General features: G+C 36.4%; 1 protein-coding gene across 3 annotated transcripts in view; it reads right to left on the reverse strand.

Annotated features, from left to right (window-relative positions):
• NME7 (NME/NM23 family member 7) overlaps positions 1-20811 on the reverse strand; it is a 247828-nt gene that overhangs the window by 122404 nt on the left and 104613 nt on the right. For 2 of the 3 annotated variants that reach the window (XM_027564741.1, XM_027564739.1), the window contains exons 8-10: positions 20203-20267; positions 16606-16674; positions 4714-4815 (exon numbers count right to left, since the gene is read on the reverse strand). In XM_027564741.1, coding sequence (XP_027420542.1) covers positions 4714-4815; positions 16606-16674; positions 20203-20267 — 236 coding nt within the window. The remainder of the gene's footprint in view (positions 1-4713; positions 4816-16605; positions 16675-20202; positions 20268-20811) is intronic. The other variant, XM_027564742.1, reaches the window with a different exon arrangement.

A 20811-nucleotide genomic window follows, 5' to 3' on the forward strand; every position in this document is an offset into this window, starting at 1 on the left:
ATGCTTTAACGATGCAATTTGGACTCTGAAAGAGATTATGAGTTGCTTAACGAAAGACAGCTTGCTTTAGACATCTTTATTATGGCTTGGCCATGTGACAAAGCAGTAAACCTTGTACATACTGTTCAATCCATAAGTGTTCACTGAATATTTAGAAAGAAACGGAATCAGCAAATTTTTATATTCAGGACTCTTCCTTCTATGATCACTCACCTGCTTACTTCCCAACTCTTCCCCAGCAACTTTATTTCTGATTCACTGCCCTTTACTTCAGCAAAAGCAGTGTTGTTTTATGAATTCATACCTTTATTATTTCCCACCTTCTCCACTTAACTAAGTTCTACTCATTCCTCACAATTTAGCTCAGCTATCATGTTCTTGAAGAAGTCTCGCCTGACTCCATCATCCATCCCCAGACTAAGCTAAATGGTATAATTCTGGACTGCCAGAGTACCCAATGGGCTTCCCTGGTGGCTCAGACAGTACAGAATCCGCCTGCAATGTGGGAGACCTGGGTTCGATCCCTGCATCAGAAAGATCCGTTGGAGGAGGGCATGGCAACCCACTCCAGTATTCTTGCCTAGAGAATCTCTATGGACAGATGAACCTGGAAGGCTATGGTCCGTGGGATTGCAAAGAGTCGGACACGACTGAGTGACTAAGCTAGCACTTAGTACCCAATATAAGTATCCAATAATGCAGTTGCCACAAAACATAGAAACTAACCACCTAAATATCTGTGCCCACTCATAGACTGTAAGCTCTTTAAAGCTTCTGTCTTTATAGTCACAAATACTAGCACAGATTCAACAAATATTTATTGAATGAATGAAAGAATGAGCAAACTCATCTCATTCCTTTTTGCCTTAATTTTTCTCTCTTTAACTTACCTATGTTTGGTCAGCTGGTCACCCACAATTTTAACTATCTTAAAAAAACAAATGAACAAAATCCTCTTTGGCCAAACAGAAATCAAAAATTAAAATGACCCTGAGTTCTACTTATTCATATAGCCAAAAAGTATTCCTTCCTAATATTTTACAATTAATATTCAATAACTACTTAACATCACCACCACTTTCTCCTAATGTCCTCTAAAGCAGAATCACATTTTAATATTCACTCTTTCACAATCACACATATTATTTATTTCTACTCTTCTTTCTCCTTGAAAAGATATAGAGTAACTCTTTCTCTACTGATGCCATCACATCTGTACCTTTCCATTTCTAGAGCCCCTGCCTTTAATCTCTTCCAGTTCAGTTTGCTCTAGTTGCATCAAAGGAATAATTTAGTATATTGAAACTACATATAAGGAATTTCTGTTTATTATTATTCAGTATTCTAATTACACAGAATCCACAATTTTTAGCCAGTCTTTTAAAGATATGCATCACACCTTCATCTCTACCAGTATTCTCGTTTCCTCTAAAAAAAAAAAAAAAAAAATTATTTCCTTGTGTTTCCAGGTATGCATTTCCCATTGAAGCCAAGCAAATGTTCTTGATGTATATCATAGTAAATCTGCAAATTCCTGCATGGTTACCTTTGTATATTGAGCTTTCAAGCTTTCCCTATTGTCTTTGTACCTTGATTCATTTTTTAAATTTAAATTAATTTTTATTGGAGTATAGTCATTTTGCAATGTTGTGTTAGTTTCTGCTATACAGCAAAGTGATCAACTATACATATACATATATCCAGTCTTTTTTTACATAACCTTCCCATGTAGATCACCACAGAGCATTACGTAGAAAACCCTGCACTGTACAGTAAGTTTTCATTAATTAATCATTTTATAAAAAGTAGTGTATATATGTCAATCCCAATCTCCCAATACATCCCTCCCCCACTACACCCCTTGGTATCCATGGTTGTTTTCTACACTTATGACTCTATTTCCTCTTTGCTAATAAGTTCATCTGCTCCACTTTTCCAGATACCACATACAAATGATATTGTATAGTATTTGTTTTTCTCTCCTGAGTTACTTCATTCTTGATGACAATCTCTGGGCCCATCTATGTCACTACAAATGGCATTATTTCATTCCTTTTCATGGCTGAGTAATAAACCACTTTGTCAATTCCTCTGTTGATGGACATTTAGGTTGCTTCCACGTTGTGGCTGTTGTAAACAATGCTGCAATGAAAGCTGAGGTGCATGCATCCTTTCAAATTATGGTTTTTCTCCAGCTATATGCCAGGAGTGGAACTGCTGGATTATATGGTAGATCCAGTTTTAAAAGGAGCCTCCATACTGTTCTCCATAGTGGTGGTAACACCGACAGTTTAAGAGGGTTCCTTTTTCTTCACTGGAGAAGGAAATGGCAACCCACTCCAGGACTCTCGCCTGAAACACTCCATGGACTGTCGCCTACATGGACTGTCGCCTGAGGAGTCTGGTAGGCAACAGACAGTCCATGGAGTCGCAAAGAGTCGGACACGACTGAATGACTTCATGACTTCACGACGACTTTTTCTTCACACCTTATCCACTTGGTAGATTTTTTTGATGATGGCCATTCTGACTGGTGTAAGATGACACTTTGTTGTAGCATTGATTTGCATTTCTCTAATAATTAGTGATGTTGAGCATGTCTTCATGTGCTTTTTTGGCCATCTGTCTTTTTCGGGTAAATTTCTATGTATACATTCTGATCAGTTTTTGATTGAGTTATTTGTTTTTTGATATTGAGGTGCATGAGCTGCTTGTACATTTTGAAGATTAATCCCTTATCAATCACTTCATTTGTAAATATTTTCTCTCATTTTGAAGGCCATCTTTTCATTTTGTTTATGATTTCCTTTGCTGTGCAAAATCTTGCAAACTTAACTAGGTCTCATCTGTTTACTTTTGTTATTATTTTCATTATTCTAGGTGGTGAACAAAAACATCTCTCTACATTTCTCCTCCTTCTTAATTACCTTCAGGAATATTAATTGCTCCCTTAATAAACAACCTTTTAACATTTGTATTGTACCTGAACTGACACTATATTGCTCTGTAAGTTTTTGGGAAGAACTTTATGTGTGCACTTCTGGATTACTGTTCTCCCTTACAGGGTTTAATCCAGCATCACACTCTGTCATATAAGTTGGCTTTTTAATTTAAGTTGGCTAATTTATAGGTGGCCCTAGAGGTAAAAAACCCACCTGCCAATGCAGGAGACACAGGAGATGTGGATTCGATCCTTGGATCAAGAAGATCCCCTGGAGGAGGGTATGGAAACCCACTCCAGTATTCTTGCCTGGAAAATCCCATGGACAAAGGAGCCTCATGGGCTACAGTCCATAGGGTCACCAAGAGTCGGGCACCACTGAAGAGACTTAGCATGCACCAGTAATTTACTATCTTACATTTAAGGGGACTCAGTAAATGCAATTGCACTAACTGACTGTTCTTCAATAAACTTTACAAATGATAGTGAAATAAACAGTAAATTTAAATTATAGTTAGTGTTTAAAATCAGTAAACACTATATAACCCTCCTATAACCCTACTTATCTTAGAATATTTGCATAAAGCTTTTGCATATGTATTCAATTGTTATTTCTGCTTTTAAACCTCATCCCCACTTCATACTTCATTCCTTTTACTACTAAACGCCCATGTAATGAAACCTGAAGGAAACTGAAGGGCATACCAGAGAATATCACTTTTCACTTAAGTCTCACTGCTCATAATTATTTACACATCTGGTATGAAGCCATCATATCAATATTCTACACATTGAGAGCTTTATTTATGGCCCTTGGTGGCTCAGATGGTAAAGAATCTGCCTGCAGTGCAGGACACCTGAGTTTGATCCCTGGGTCAAGGAGATTCCTTGGAGAAGGGAATGTACCCACTCCAGTATTCTTGCCTGGAGAATTCCATGGACATAGGAGGCTGGTGGGCTATAGTCCATGGAGTCACAAACAGATACAACTGAGTGACTAACACTTTGACTTTCACATCAAAGGATAATTAATACGTTCAGTTGAGTTCAGTACAGTCACTCAGTCGTGTCTGACTCTTTGCGACCCCATGAATCACAGCACGCCAGGCCTCCCTGTCCATCACCAACTCCCGCAGTTCACTCAAACTCATGTGCATCGAGTCAGTGATGCCATCCAGCCATCTCATCCTCTGTCGTCCCCTTCTCCTCCTGCCCCCAATCCCTCCCAGCATCAGGGTCTTTTCCAATAAGTCAACTTCGCATGAGGTGGCCAAAGTATTGGAGTTTCAGCCTCAGCATCAGTCCCTCCAATGAATACCCAGGACTGGTCTCCTTTAGGATGGACTGGTTGGATCTCCTTGCAGTCCAAGGGACTCTCAAGAGTCTTCTCCAACACCACACCTCAAAAGCATCGATTCTTCGGCACTCAGCTTTCTTCACAGTCCAACTCTCACATCCATACATGACCACTTTCTATCACAGAGCTTAACAAATTTACTTATACAATTTAGCAACAAGAAACAGTAAAAGAAAATGCCACAGTAAATGTTTCTGCCCATATATTGTCACCAGGTTAATAAAAAAATTCACTTTTAGGGGAATACTATCTAAGAAGTAAATAACATAAAATGCTATTTTGAATAAAACTTTGTGTCCATATATTCATTTTGTATTATTTCCTTTAAAGAACAAACTAAAGGTATCAAAAACCCATTAAGATATGTAGTTAATGGATAAAACAGACTTGATCAATATATTAAACAAAAACTTACAGGATCAGCAGGTCCACAGAATTCTCGAAATGTCATTGTAGGATTAGTTTGTTGAATCTCCATTGCTACACAAGGCCCAGAATACATTTCTGTCACCATTTCCTATAATATATAAATAAGATAATATTAACAAATGAGTATAATTTAATAATCTTTTGCTTCTCTTCTATTAATTGCACTACTATTCTACTGGACTCAAAATGTTAAAGTTATCTTTGATTTCTTCTCCACCTGTACCCTCTATGCCAAGCAGTTCCCACATTTTGTCTATTTTTCCTATAAAAATGTGTTTTAGATATGTTCCTTTGTCTCCATTCCTACCATTATCATACTAATGCTTTATTACTTGATATGTTCACTATTTGAAATTATCTTCTGGTACATATTTCTTTTAAAAGGCTCTCTCCTCTCAAACACAATACTATCAAATGAACATTTTAAAAGATATATTTTCCAAACTGTTTCTCCCAAAGAAACTTATAAAAATCATAATGAGTTTCAGCAATGAGAAATAATAGGCATCAGATTCATTTTCTCACATTAAACATCTAGAAACTAAAAGCAATAAACAAATATTGTTTTCAGACACTGAACAATAGACAGCACAGTACCATGATCCTCAAGAGACGGAAAATGAATGGGATCAGCTGTACAACTGCCCATCTTACTGCCTGAAGGCTTCTAGACAGTGAAATAGGTATAGGAAACACAAAAGAGCCCAACATTCTCACTGAATAGAACAAATCGAGACTGGAGTTTAGGGAGGCTGATGAGGCTACGATTTGCCGAACAGAATACTAGAGGAAGTGGGAGAGCAACAAGAGAGTAAGTCTCAGGGATCTGCAGAGAAGTTTTTGAGTCTTAGACTGTAGGTTGAGTTTGTGTATATATAGAAGATACTACCGAAGGCTGAGAAAAGAACTCCCAGACAGCAGTAAATGAAACAATTCATAAATACAGTATAAGACTGGGAGGAATCTGTACTCCCATGAGCTGGAGTGGAAGCCCCTATATGATATACAGAGCATCATGTAGAGACCTTAGAATGGTATTATACTCTAGTTGGTATTGTTCAGTCTCTAAGGGTATACAATACCTTGTGACCACATGAACTGCAGGACACCAGGCTTCTTTGCCCAACGCTATCTCCCTGCATAGCCTCAAACTCATATCCATTGAGTCAGTGATGCCATTCAACCATTTCATCCTCTGTTGTCCCCTCCTCCTCCTCCCTTCCATCTTTCCCAGCATCAGGATCTTATCTAATGAGTCGGCTCTTTGCATCAGGTGGCCAAAGTATTGGAGCTTTAGCATCAGTCCTCCCAATGATATTCAGGATTGATTTCCTTTAGGATTGACTAGCTGGATCTCCCTGCATTCCAAGGGAATCTCAAGAGTCTTCTCCAACACCACAGTTCAAAAGCATCAATTCTTTGGTACTCATCTTTCTTTATGGTTCACCTCTCATATCCATACATGGAAAAACCATAGTTTTGACTAGACAGACCTTTGTCAGCGAAGTAATGTCTCTGCTTTTTAAAACACTGCTTAGGTTTGACATAGCTATTTTTCCAAGGAGCAAGCGTCTTTTCATTTCATGGCTGCAGTCACCATCTGCAGTGACTTTGGAGTCCAAGAAAATGAAATCTGACACTGTTTCCACATTTTCCCCATCTATTTGTCATGAAGTGATAGGACCAGATGCATGCTCTTAGGTTTTTGAATGCTGTGTTTGAAGCCAGCTTTTCACTCTCCTCTTTCACTTTCATCAAGAGGCTCCTTAGTTCCTCTTCATTTTCTGTCATTAAAATATACCATAGTAGTTGGCCTAAACTTGCCTTATGTATGGAACACTCTGTATCTATCCTATGAAAGCTTAAAAGCATGTCTCAGAAGTGTCAAACTGATTCCAAGTAACTTGTCCAAGGGCCAGAACAAAATCAAACATTTTTTAAAGGAATACAGTGACACCATGTAACAGTTGAAATTTCGCAACACCAGTACATAACAAAAATTGCCAGGAATACAAAGAAGTAGGAAAATATAAACTATCACCAGACCCAAACTCAAGAGACACAAACCCAGCAATGACAGAAATGATGGATGTAATTACAGAAGAAGTTTTAAAAGTCACTATAAATAGGTTCTACATGCTCAAATTATAGAAGAAAACATGTACATAATACATAGCAAAAAAAGATATTAAAAAGATACAAACAAAACTTCTAGACATGAAAACTACATCTGAATTTAGATCAATGAATTTGAAGGCATGCAACATAAACCATTAAAAAGCAAGCATGGAAAGAAAGAAGAGTGAAGAAAAACTTTTAAATTTTTAAAAAAGACTATGGGACACATCAAGCAGTGTAATTGGAGCCTCAAAAGAAGAAACGATGATGAACAGAAATGTATTTTGAGAATTAATCGCTAAAAAGTTTTTAAATTTGATGAAACTTATAAACCTACAGATATAACAAAATCTAAGGAGAAAAAGTGGAAAGAAAAATAAAGTAGGGCACATCATAATCAGATTGGCTATAAAACAAGAACAACAATAACAAAAAACGCAGCAAAAAATACTGAAACAACAACAAAAACTGTAGAAACATCAAAAAAAAGAACAAAGATAAGGATTAAAACAACAACTTTTGTCAAATTCTATAATCAGCTGAGAAAATATTTGGAAAATATTTTTTGAAATGAATGAAAAATAAAGGCTTTTTCAGAGTATAGGTATTTAACCTCTTTGGTTAAGTTTATTCATAGGTATTTTACTCTCTATGACCCAATTTCAAATGCGGATTGCTTTCTAACTTTATCTTTCTGATAGTTCATTTTAGTGTAAAGGAAACCAATAGATTTCTATATGTTAACTTTGTATCCTGCAACTTTACTGAATTCACTTAATTCTAATAGTTGTTTTTTGTTTTTTTTTTTTTGTGGAGACTTTAGGATATTCTCTATATAATACCACTTGTTGCTTAGTTGCTAAGTTGTGTCTCACTCTTTTGTGACCCCATAGACTGCAGATCACCGGTCTCATCTGCTCACCGGAATTTCCCAGGCAAAAATACTACAATGGGTAAGCATTTCCTTCTCCATGGGATCTTTCCAACCCAGGGATCATACCTGCATCTACTGCATTGGCAGGTGGATTCTTTAACTCTGAGCTTCCAGAGTAGCATATAATACCATTGTTGCTAAGTCACTTCAGTCGTGTCCAACTCTGTTCGACCCCACAGACAGCAGCCCAACAGGCTCCCCCGTCCCTGGGATTCTCCAGGCAAGAACACTGGAGTGGGTTGCCATTTCCTTCTCCAATGCATGAAAGTGAAAAGTGAAAGTCAAGTCGCTCAGTCATGTCCAACTCTTAGCGACCCCATGGACTGCAGCCTGCCAGGCTCCTCCGCCCATGGGCTTTTCCAGGCAAGAGTACTGGAGTGGGGTGCCATTGCCTTCTCCGTATAATACCATATCATTTGCAAATAGTGACAGTTTTACTTCTTCCTCACAATTTGAATGCCTCTTATTTCTTTGACTTCTCTGATTACTATGGCAAAGACTTCTAATAGTGTGTTAAATAGAAGCAGGGAGAGTTGGCATCCTTGTCTTGGAAGTAAAAGACCTATACTACGTAAATTATAGAATACTGATGAAGGAAACTGAAGACGATGCAAAGATATCCTGTGTTCTTGGACTGGAGAAAGTTATATTGTTAAATGGCTATACTATCCAAAGCAATCTACAGATTTAATGCAATCTCTATCAAAATATCCATGACATTTTTCACAGAAGTCAAACAAATAATCCTAAAATTTATATGGAACTACAAAGGACCCTGAATTGCCACAGCAATCTTGAGGGGGAAAAATGCTGGAGGTATCATGCTCCCTGACTTTAGACTACACAGGAAAGCTACAGTAGTCAAAACAACATGGTACTGGTACAAAGACAGACACATAGATGAAGCGAACAGAACAGATGGCCCAAAATAAACCCACACACTTATGACCACTCTACAACAAAGAAGGCAAGAATATACAATGGGAAAAGGCAGTCCCTTTAACAAATGATGCTGGGAAAACTGAACAGCTACATGTAAAAGTGAAATTAGAACATTTTCTTATGCTGTACAAAAAATATACTCAAGATAGATTAAAGATCTAAATGTAAGACCTGAATCAAAAAAAAATACTTCTACAAGAAAATACAGACAGAATACTCTTCAACATAAATTTCAGCATTATTTTTTTTTTGGATCAGTCTCTTAGGCAAAAGAAATAAAAGCAAAAATAAATAAATGGGAACTATTAAACATAAAAAGTTTTATACAGCAAAGGAAACCATCAACAAAATGAAAAGACAACATACTGAATGGGAGAAAAAAACTGTAAATGCTATGACTGATAAGGAGTTATATTAAAAATAAAGAGCTCATAAAACTCAATGGCAAAAAAACAAAAAACTCCATTAAAAACTGTGGAGGGCTGAATAGACATTTTTCCAAAGAAGACATACAGATGGCCAAAATCTCTCAGATTTTGTCTGATTAAGTCTTTCTTTTTTGATTGAAAGATCACTGACTTACAATATTAGCTTCAGGTGTACAACACAGTGATTCAATATTTTTATAGATTACATTCCATTTACAGTTATTATAAAATAATGGCAATATTCTCCTGATAGTTTATCCTTTATATCACTAATCAGAGAAATGCAAATAAAAGCACATTGAGATATCACACCTGCTAAAACAGCTACCATCAAAATGTCTACAAATAATAAATGCTGGCAAGGATGTGCAGAAACGGGAACCCTAGTACATTGTTGGTGAGAATATAACTGGTGCAGCCCCCATGGAAAACAGTATGGAGGTTCCTCAGAAAAAGTAAAAACAGAACTACCATATGATCCAGCAACTCCACTGCTGGATATATATCTGAAGAAAATAAAAACACTAATTCAAAAAGATATATGCATTCCAATAGCGGCATTATTTTCAAGAGCCAATATATGGAAGCAATCTAAGTATCCAACAACAGGTGAATGAATAATGAAGATGTGATTTATACATACAATGGAATACTACTCAGTAATAAAAAAAGAACAAAATTCTACCATTGGCAACAATGTGGATAAACCTAGAGTGTATTATTCTTAGTGAAGCCAGAGAAAGACAAATATTCTGTATGTTACCACTTATATGTGAAATCTTTAAAAAAAAAATGTATATTACAAAACAGAAATGGACTCACAGATATAGAGAACAAACGAATGGTGACCAGTAAGGAGAAGAAAGGGAGTAGGGGCAAGACAGGGGTATAGGGTTAAGAGATACAAACTATCATGTATAAAATAAGCAGCAAGGATAAACCTGTCAGGGGAATATGGCCATTATTTTGTAATAACTGTAAATGGAACATAATCTATAAAAATATTGAATCACTGTGTTGTACACCTGAAACTAATACAATATTGTAAGTCAATGATCTTTCAATCAAAAGAGAAAGACTTTTTCACACAAACAAAATCTGAGAGAATTCACCACCACCAGCCCTATACCATAGAAAATGTTAAAGGAAGTTCTTCAGACAGAATAAAAATGCCAGACAAAAATATGGAGCCACACAAAACAATGGTAAATATGTGGGTAAATATAAAACATTCACAGGAATTAAAAAAGGAAATTTAATTGATTATTTAAAGCAAAAATATTAACAATGTATCATAAAGCTTTTAACATATAAATGTAAAATGTACAACAACAGCATGCAGAGGAAGAGGGAGGAGATAGACATATACTGTTTACGGTTCTTAACTGTATATGTGAAGTAACATGGTCAGAAAAAAAGTGCCTCTCACTGAAGATTCAGTGAATGGAACATTTCAGACAGAACTGAAAATGAGTATAAAGACTTGAAGGAAGAAGTACAGCTGGGGTGTATGAAGATCAGTAAAGAGCTATGATGTCAGGAGCTGCCTGAGGCCACAGGAAAGCAGTTAAGAGATGAGGCCCAGGGGACTTCCCTGCTTGTCCAGTGGTTAAGACTGCCTTCCAAAGCAGGGTGTGTGAGTTCAGTCCTAGTCCGGGAGCTAAGATTCCACATGCCTTGTGGCCAGAAAACAGAAACAATGTTGTAACAAATTCAGTAAAGACTTTAAAAACAGTCCATATTAGAAAAGACAAAGGATAAGGTCAGATCATGGTAGGCCATGTAAGCCATGTTAATGACTTTGGAAGGTTTAAAATACCCAATGCCAAAGTAAAATAAAGGCAATTTATTACAGAGCAGTACTTAAATTTTAATCAGAACTCAATCATCATGTCTACTAAAAATGCCAGAAGTTAAAAAAGGGAGAGGACTTCATAATTGATATGGTAAACAGATCCCTACTCATTAGAACCCCTAAATTATGCCCCTGAAGTTACTTCACTAATTCACAAAGGTCATATGAAATTGATTCTTATGGATAATTATGTTCAGGAGGATCTTCTGTCTCATGATATGAAGTACTGGCTACACATAAATGTCAAGAGCCTAAATCCTCAGTTGGGGCAGAAGGGATGAGTACATTATCCAAAAAGAGAAGTGCCAATTTTGTCCACCTTTCTTTTATGTGTGTGAGAGTCTCTCTCTCTTTCAGTGTTAAATACTACTAAAATGATAAACAGAGGGCTATACAAAACACAAAGAATATGTTGAAAAAAGAACTGCATCAAAAACATAAAATGATCCTTAAAAATTGAACTTGAGAATTCTGTTAATAGATGAACAGAATTAAGAGAATTAACAGAAGTCTCAAACCTAGGTTTTTACTTAATTAAAAATTATCAAACAAAAAAGTACTTGTTTCCTCCCTTAATAGCCCTTTGATTAACGTCCTTAAGTAGTTGAAATGGAGTATCTGATTTAATATCCATCCTCACCAGGACATAAGCTCCAAGAATGCAGGCAGCGTGCATTTCTGGCTCCCTGGTATCCAACACATTGTCTGACCCACAAGCGGTAATATATGTGTGGCAAATAATTGGATCCTGATAACACTATAAGATAGTAATTATTACCTTTTCATGATTGCAAATGCTGAAGCAGCAAATTTAAGTGTAAATGATCAACATGGAATCTACTATAAAGAATGTCAGTTATAATAATAATAATAATAAAAGTAGTAATAATAAAAACAGCTGATATTTACTAAAGCAACAATCTCAGTAATATGTGAGATTGCTTTACATGATTTATTTCATTTAATAACCACAATAATTTTATAATGTAATAATAACATTGTTTCAATTTTATATATGGGTAAACTAGGGCTTATAAAAGGTAAGTAATGTCTATGGTCACATAACTGGTGTGTTTGGTATCTGAACCTAGCATCTGACTCGACAGTCAAAAAAGGAAGGAACCTGAGGTAAGGAAGCTGTAAGCAGCTGCAATGAAATTTGGGAGCTAGGAAAATTCTACAATCTGAAGCAAGTGATATGAGAAAACCTAGAACTAGAGTAGAATTATATATATACACACACATATATATACACACACACACATATATATTTAGTACAACAGTGTCAGTGACACTGTATTATTTCCCAGTATGTATCCAGGGGTTCTCATCTCTAGGATCTAATGCCTGCTGATCTAAGGTGGAGCTAATGTAATAATAATAGAAATAAACTGCACAATAAGTGTAATGCACTTGATTCATCCCCAAACCATCCCTCCATCCCTTTCCCCAGGATCCATGGAAAAACTGTCTTCCACGAAACTGATCCATAGAGCCAAAAAGTTTAAGGACTGCTGACATATTCTACATTTGAGAGGATCATTTCACATCCTGACATTAAGAAAACTTTAAGTTTAAAATAATAAAATGGATGGAACCACTAATATGACCTTATATATCTTCTTTTATAAGTAAGAATCTGAAGACAAAGAGGTCAAAGCATTATACTAACAAAGTCAGTAAGAATCAGATCACCTGTTTTTTAGTTCCTTTAGATTATGTTGCCTCTTAAGATTATTTTTACAGGGCCTACTTTCTAGCAGTATATAAAGCTCCTAAAATTAAGGGGCTTCCCTGGTGGCTCAAACAGTAAAGAATCTGCCTGAAACACAGGAAAGCTGGGTATGATCCCTGAGTTGGGAAAATTCCCCTGCAGAAGGGAATGGCAACCCACATCAGTATTGCTGCCTGAAGAATTTCATGGACAGAGGAGCCTGAGGGGCTAGAGTCCATGGGGTCACAGAGTCGGACACAACTGAGTGACTAACACTTTCACTTTTTCAAAATTAAGAGGCATCCAGTATGCAGCATTTTACCTTTTCCTTGAACTTAAAATTTGAATCCTAAATATTAACTGTCATGAGAAATAAGACACCCAAGAGAAATAAAACAATCACAATAGCAAGTGAGATCCAAGGTTTGCTATCTGATTCTCATGATCACAAATTACCCAAGGAAAGATATCACAAACATATGCATTTCTAGTATGTGAATACAGACCATCACACAACTTCCTCTGAATGAAATAGTCAGAGTCAGAATGAAATAGTCAGAATGAATGAGACAAGAACTTTTAAAGAATCACACTATAAATCACTCATAAGAATATTATTTATTTCAATAAGCTATTACTGGGATAAAAACACTCTTACTTCCCTTTGGGGAAAATTTTTCAAGGAAATAACTTTTCCTAGCTTCAGTAAAATTTTGTATCATATAAATATAGTAACATCTCAAAGATACCTGGATATTGATATACTCTGGCTCATATTATATGAGCCAGTGCATTCTCCCATTAACAGACTGTTATAAACCAACCATTTGAAATATATGTTTTAAGCTGAATAAGCCATTTTAAGCTGAATAAAAATTATAACCATTACTAAAAATTACTCACAAGACTAATAATTAGTCTGGAATAAAGTGGTTTTTCCCTTCCATAGAGTCCCTCTGTTCTTTCTCCTAAGTAGGTTCTTTTATTAATATTACAAGATTTAATTAATAATTATAGATGATATCTTACTGAGAAGAATAAACAGAAGAAAGTACATCAACACCAATCATTCTGAGCTGTTTTGACATTAAAGTATAACATTGCTACTGGCATTCAAATTCCTGATTTCTCAGGAAAAATGACACATTCATCCAGTAATACATTTATCTTAATCTCCAGAATCCTGAGTTCAAAAAATTCCAAGAGTAAATATATACTATATAAAAATTGCATGTATGGCATTTATAAAACACAGCATATAATGTTGTACACATGAAACTGATATATAATGTTATAAACCAATGTTACCTCAACAACAAGTAAATTTTAAAAGAGAAGTTTTTTTTTTTAAGTTGTTTACCAACAGGAAATATGACCTACTTCAGATGTATATAAAACATTAATGTTCACCAATTCTATATGCTGTTGTAGGAGAATATAACTCAGGATCAAAGGTACTGTGAGATAAGTATCCATGAGTCTCTCTATCTTATAAACAGTAAAACTACAATATAATGTGCATTAACAAAGGTAGTTGCTTTTAACTATATATTTAAAAGTTAATGTAACACATAAAAGAAGGGAAATGTAAAAAAGAAAGATTTTTAAAATGGAAAACAGTTGTCACTGGTTGAATAAATGATGTTAAGAACACACTTTAAAATTTCTTCCATTCAAAAAAAGAAAAGCCAGAAAGAAAAACACCAATACAGTATACTAACGCATATATATGGAATTTAGAAAGATGGTAACAATAACCCTGTATACGAGACAGCAAAAGAGACACTGATGTATAGAACAGTCTTTTGGACTCTGTGGGAGAGGGAGAGGGTGGGAAGATTTGGGAGAATGGCATTGAAACATGTATAATATATATGAAACGAGTCGCCAGTCCAGGTTCGATGCACGATACTGGATGCTTGGGGCTGGTGCACTGGGATGACCCAGAGGGATGGTATGGGGAGGAAGGAGGGAGGAGGGTTCAGGATGGGGAACACATGTATACCTGTGGTGGATTCATTTTGATATATGGCAAAACCAATACAATATTGTAAAGTTAAAAAATAAAATAAAATTTAAAAAAAGAAAAAAAAAAAAGAAAAGGCTTAACTCTAAAATGAAGAAGCTGATAAGATTAAAGTTTGAAAAGCTGTAACAATAGGAAAAGCACTTTGGTTCCTCTAAAGAAGGGTAGAACACTACCAGTATGCTAAATGCAAAATATAAGATTTCATCATCAGTCTTTACTATGTACGGCTAAACAGGAGAAAGGCTCGGGCCAGCTCTTGGACCAGTGCCTTTTTCCTTTCCTAAAGTAGGCTGAGGACTTACCTGTTGGCTCAGTGCTAAAGAATCCACTTGTCAATGCAGAAGATACGGGTTCAATCCCTGATGCAGGAGGAGCCCACACACCGCAGAACAACTAAGCCTATGCCCCACAACTACCACAGCCATTAAAGCCCCTATACCCTAGAGCCCGTGCTTCCCAGCAAGAGAAGCCACCACTACGAAAAGCCTGCATACCGCAGCCAGAGAACAGCCCTGACTCTTGGCAACTTGAGAAAAAAAACCGTGCACCAATGAAGTCCTAGCACAGCCAAATATAAATAAATACATTAAAAAAAAATTAGAAATAAATTTTTTAAAAACTAGGTAAAAAGGAAAGGGTTTAGAGAGATGAGGAGAGGGGAATCTAGTCTCACTGTCAGGGTGAACTTTACACAAAAAGAAAAAAAAAAAAAAAGAGCAAAATGCCCTATAAAGGAATAAGTGTGATGAGGCAGGCCACCAGCACAAATGTATCTAATCTGATAAAAGGGGAAGGAAACTAGCTTTGATTAAATATCTGTCATGTGTTATTTTAAGGAACAACACTTGGTTTATTTGAATACAGTCTTGTTTTCAAGAATGAATTTCACTGCTCTCTAAACAGTTCCCCTTAAGTCTTACTATTATTCACTCTCCACTGTATTTTCAGATGATTCTATCTGCATTTGTATCATTAAATAGACTATGCTATGAAATAACTGCTGTGCAACTACATCAAGAACTATTTGCTCTCAACTTTTTAAAGCATTTTCAACAGTCTTCTATCTTGAGAATATTATCTCCATGTGCTGTGCTTAGTCGCTCAGTTGTTTTGGACTCTTTGTGACCCCATAGGCTGTAGCCCACTTGGGCTACAGGCTCGTCTGTCCATGGGGATTCTCCAGGCAAGAATACTAGAGTGGGTTAGCCCTGGGATAGCCCCAACCCAGGGATTGAACTCAGGTCTCCCGCATTGCAGGCAGATTCTTTACCATTTGGGCCACAAGGGAAGCCTATCAAAATGTGTCAGTATCATATTATACATGTTTTAATGCCATTCTCCCAAATCATGCCCCCCTTCCCTCTCCCATAGAGTCCATATAAGAAACGAATTGCCAGTCCAGGTTCGATGCAGGATACAGGAAGCTTGGGGCTGGTGCATTGAGATGACCCAGAGGGATAGTATGGGGAGGGAAGTGGGAGAGGGGTTCAGGATGGGGAACACGTGTACACCCGTGGCAGATGCATGTTGATGTATGGCAAAACCAATACAACATTGTAAAGTAAAAAAAATAATAATAATAAAAAAAATTTTTTTAATGTGTCAATATCTCAGCAAAGTGATTTTTGGATTTCTGTATATTTTTGTTCCATAAATGAAACAGCATCATATTTTAAAAACTGAACCACTGGCTCTCAGGGATAAAAATACTCCAGTCATTGGTATGATCAGTTGTCAACTGGCAGAACTGTGAATACTTCAAGGAATACTTTCACGATTATAAATTATACTGAGATCTACAAAATCTGAGATACACAAGTTTTCAATACCAATACTTTACATTTACTTCAGTACTTACATTATACTCAGACACTACTCCTTTATAAACTTCATAAAACTCTTCAACATTAATCCGATCCATGTTAAACTGTATTTTAAAAAAAAGAAAAACATAAGTCAACCAAAAAAATAGAATGAATCACACTTAGGACTCAATATTTATGTTCTCTTAGACATATTTTCTTTAAAATTTAAACCCTGAAGAAATTAGTCTTTGAAGAAGTATTAAAGTTCAGTCCATCAATAATAAATTATTGTTTATCAAAAATAAGAATTTATTTGTAACATTTATTGAGTATTTAATATATCAAGCATTGTTCCAGGTGCTGTTCATGTACCATCTTATTTAATTATAACAATAGCCCTACAATGTAAGTAATGTTAACATCTCCAATTTACGAATGAGGTGAAGACTCAGTGGGGTAATATAACCTTCACTACCTGGCATTCCATCTCAAACTGTCTGATCCCACTGACTGGGCTCTCAACTACTGTAATCTATCTTATTGAAAAAAAAAACCTCATTCTTCATACAAAAAAGACATAGGCACAATGTAATTTTGTTTATCAATAGATCAATGGCAAAAGAAAGCAACATTACCAAAGAAAATTTCTTCAAATTTTGTAGAGGGGCCTGGAAATAATACTCTTATCCTCCCAGGCATTCAGAAAAAGCCCTTAGTTAGTCTGGCTCATAATAAAGCACTGATACCATTCATCTGAAAATCCTACTATTCTTCAGAAAGAATTGTCAGAGTATGCTAGTAAGGTAAAGCTACAATGACTCATTCTTATCCAGGCTGGATTCAAACTTAAAAATAAAATTTCATTAAGTTCTAGAGTTTCAAGAACCAAAACTTTCAATTTTTAAAAATTAGACACAGACTTTTGTTTTCCTCCCTACTTTGTCCTTTTATTGTTGCCAGGATTGAAGATCACGGAGCTTCTCCCTACCCAGACAACAGTTCAAACTATTTATTTTCATAGTTCAGTTCAGTGCAGTCACTCAGTTGTGTCCGACTCTTTGTGACCCCATGGACTGCAGCACAGCAGGCTTCCCTGTCCATCACCAACTCCAAGAGCTTGCTCAAACTCATGTCCATCGCATCAGTGATGCCATCCAACCATCTCATCTGCTGTTGTCCCCTTTTCCTCCTGCCTTCAATCTTTCCCAGCATCAGGGTCTTTTCAAATGAGTCACTTCTTCGCATCAGGTGGCCAAAGTATTGGAGCTTCAGCTTTAGCATCAGTCCTCCCAATGAATATTCAGGACTGATTTCCTTCAGGATTGACTGGTTGGATCTCCTTGCAGTCCAAGGGACTCTCAAGAGTCTTCTCCAGGACCACAGTTCAAAAGCATCGATTCTTCAGCACTCAGCTTTCTTTATAGTCCAACTCTCACATTCATACATGACCACTGGAAAAACCATAGCTTTGACTGCTATGGACCTTGATAGCAAAGTAATGTCTCTGCTTTTTAATATGCTATCTAGGTTGGTCACAGCTTTTCTTCCAAGGAGCAAACGTCTTTTAATTTCCTGTCTGCAGTCACCATCTGCAATGATTTTGGAGCCCCCCAAAATAAAGTTTCCATTGTTTCCCCGTCTGTTTGCCATGAAGTGATGGGACCGGATGCCATGATCTTAGTTTTTTGAATGTTGAGCTTTAAGCCAACTTTTTCACTCTCCTCTTTCACTTTCATCAAAGGTGGTGTCATCTGCATATCTTGAGGTTACTGATATTTCTCCTAGCAATTTTGATTCCAAATTGTACTTCATCCAGCCTGGCATTTCACATGATGTACTCTGCATAGGCAACACAGCTATTACAGGGAGGGAACTTGTTTGATTTCAATATCTTATTCAATATTCATATAACTTCTTATATTACTAATATTATAAAATAATAACAGGGTGAAAAGTGAAAGTAGTAGTTGCTCAGTCTTGTCTGACTCCTTTCAACCCCATGAACTATAGCCTGCCAGGCTCCTCTGTCCATGGAATTCTCCAGGCAAGAATACTGGAGTGGGTTGCCATTCTCTTCTCCCGGGGATCTTCCCAACCCAGGCATCAAACTCTGTCCTCCTGCATTGCAGGTGGTTTCTTTACCATCTGAGCAACCAGGAAAGCCCAAATAACAAGGTATAATTTATTAAATATTTGGTAATTTGAACTGGAAATTCTTCAAAGTATTGTGTAGCTTTAATTTATTTAGTGCACAAAATAAACCATAGCGGCAAATAATATTATCATTCTCTAGTTGAGAAAATTGAAGATAAGAATGGTTAAAATCTGGCCAAGTTTATAACCTAGAAAGTAGAAGATCCATGATTCAGAAATAGGGTTTACTGATTTCAAAAATCACAATGATTCTGATTGCCATTAAACTACCATGCCTCCCCCATAAATTCAATTAATCTTTTTTAAAACAAATTATTCTTTCTTTTCCACTGAGCACTTACTATGGGCAATCACTATGCTAGGCTGTAAGCCTAGAGTTAGATTAATGTTTAATTCTAAAATGTTCACACTGATTACTACTTAAGCAGGCTTAGATCCCATAATCCTGTGGCTGACTACATCACCAAGCTAATACTTTGAGAACGCTGTTGCTATCAATTTCATTACAGTCCTGGGCAAGACTCTTCAAATATTAAATTTCTCATTTGTCTCCAAGCTGTGCCTGATAACTTTGCAAACTAGCTGATACATCTAATCTTTTCTCATTTTATGAGCATTCCCACCAATCTGGGATACAAAACAGGCAGAACCCCAGACAGTGCCCTGACCTCTGATCTGGGCTGATGCAGACTTCATAGAAATCAAAAGGAGTTCCTTTCCAGAGAAAGAGAAAATAAACTGGTATGAAAATTCTTTCCGGAACTGGTAATTCACTACCATAACAACACAAACTTGCTGTTTTTCAAAAACTGTAAAATGCAAATTATTAATTGGATTCCTATAATAATTGTACCAATTTATCTGTCAAATGCAATGATAAGTGTACCACAAAGACACAGAAGAGCTCTAGAGAAGTTACTATTGTTTCTTCAGTGAAGGGTTTCCTGGAAATGTGTCAGCAGGGCGATTTTGAATGATTGTGGACTCCGGAGGCTTATTGGTGTGACTGCCAAGAGAGGGGCTGAAATGTGCTAACTCTAAAGATCCTGAGAGAAAGTCCAGAAACCAGCAAAGGTCCTGGTCAGGGAAAAAGCCAAATTGATTCTCTTCTTAGTCACAAATCCAGACAACAAAATTTCATTATAAGTACTTAGCTTAAAACTATTTCTTGTTTGGAGGAATTAAATGCATTGTTTCAGTGTGCATTTACTTTGCAACTAAAGTTCCAGGAATTATATAAATCTGCTTTATAAGCTTAAATTAGATGTGCCATTGGACAGTTAGCTCTCTGTGAGAGATTATACTGGTAAAATCATTTCAAAAATATTTTTTACTAAAAGTTATCATGTTCAACATATCTTTTTGCTTTTAATGTGTTGAGTTCACAAGTGCACAGAGAAAATTCAATGTAAAATGTATTAAAGCATACTGTGTAAAAAACACACACACACACACACAGTTCATCAGTAAGTTAATGACTCTTGCAAACTACCTACCATCTGCATAGCTGAGATTTCAAAACCTGCATCTCGGATAGTCATCAGGATCTTTCCCAGAAGTCCTGAAAATACAGAACAAATAAGTGCAAAAATACAAAATTTCTAAGGCATTTTAGCTTTATAGAAATGCAAATTTTCTATATCAAAGTATTTTGCTTAAACACTTGGGCTTCCCTGTTGGCTCAGACAGTAAAGAATCTACCTGCAATGCAGGAGACCCAGGTTTGATCCCTTGGTTGGGAAGATCCCCTGTAGAAGGGGGAATACTCCAGTATTCTCACCTGGAGAATCCCATGGACAGAGAAGCCTAATGGGCTGCAATCCATAGGGTCACAAAGACTTGGACAAGATCGAGCAACTAACACTTGCTTACACTATGTAAGAGTGAATCACACAAACCTGCCCAGGAAATCTAGGCCTCTAATACTGTGACCCCATTTGATTCAGTAACCCCATTTGATTTTGCAATCCCAAATGTTTAGTAAAGTGCTTCAGGAATATTGACAATCACTTTTTTCAGTTTTGAAAACTATTTTTTAAATTTATTTTTAATTGGAGGATAACTGCTTTACAATGTGGTGTTGGTTTCTGCCATTCAACAACGTG

The sequence above is a fragment of the Bos indicus x Bos taurus genome, chromosome 16 (assembly GCF_003369695.1).
Source record: "Bos indicus x Bos taurus breed Angus x Brahman F1 hybrid chromosome 16, Bos_hybrid_MaternalHap_v2.0, whole genome shotgun sequence".
NCBI lineage: Eukaryota > Metazoa > Chordata > Mammalia > Artiodactyla > Bovidae > Bos > Bos indicus x Bos taurus.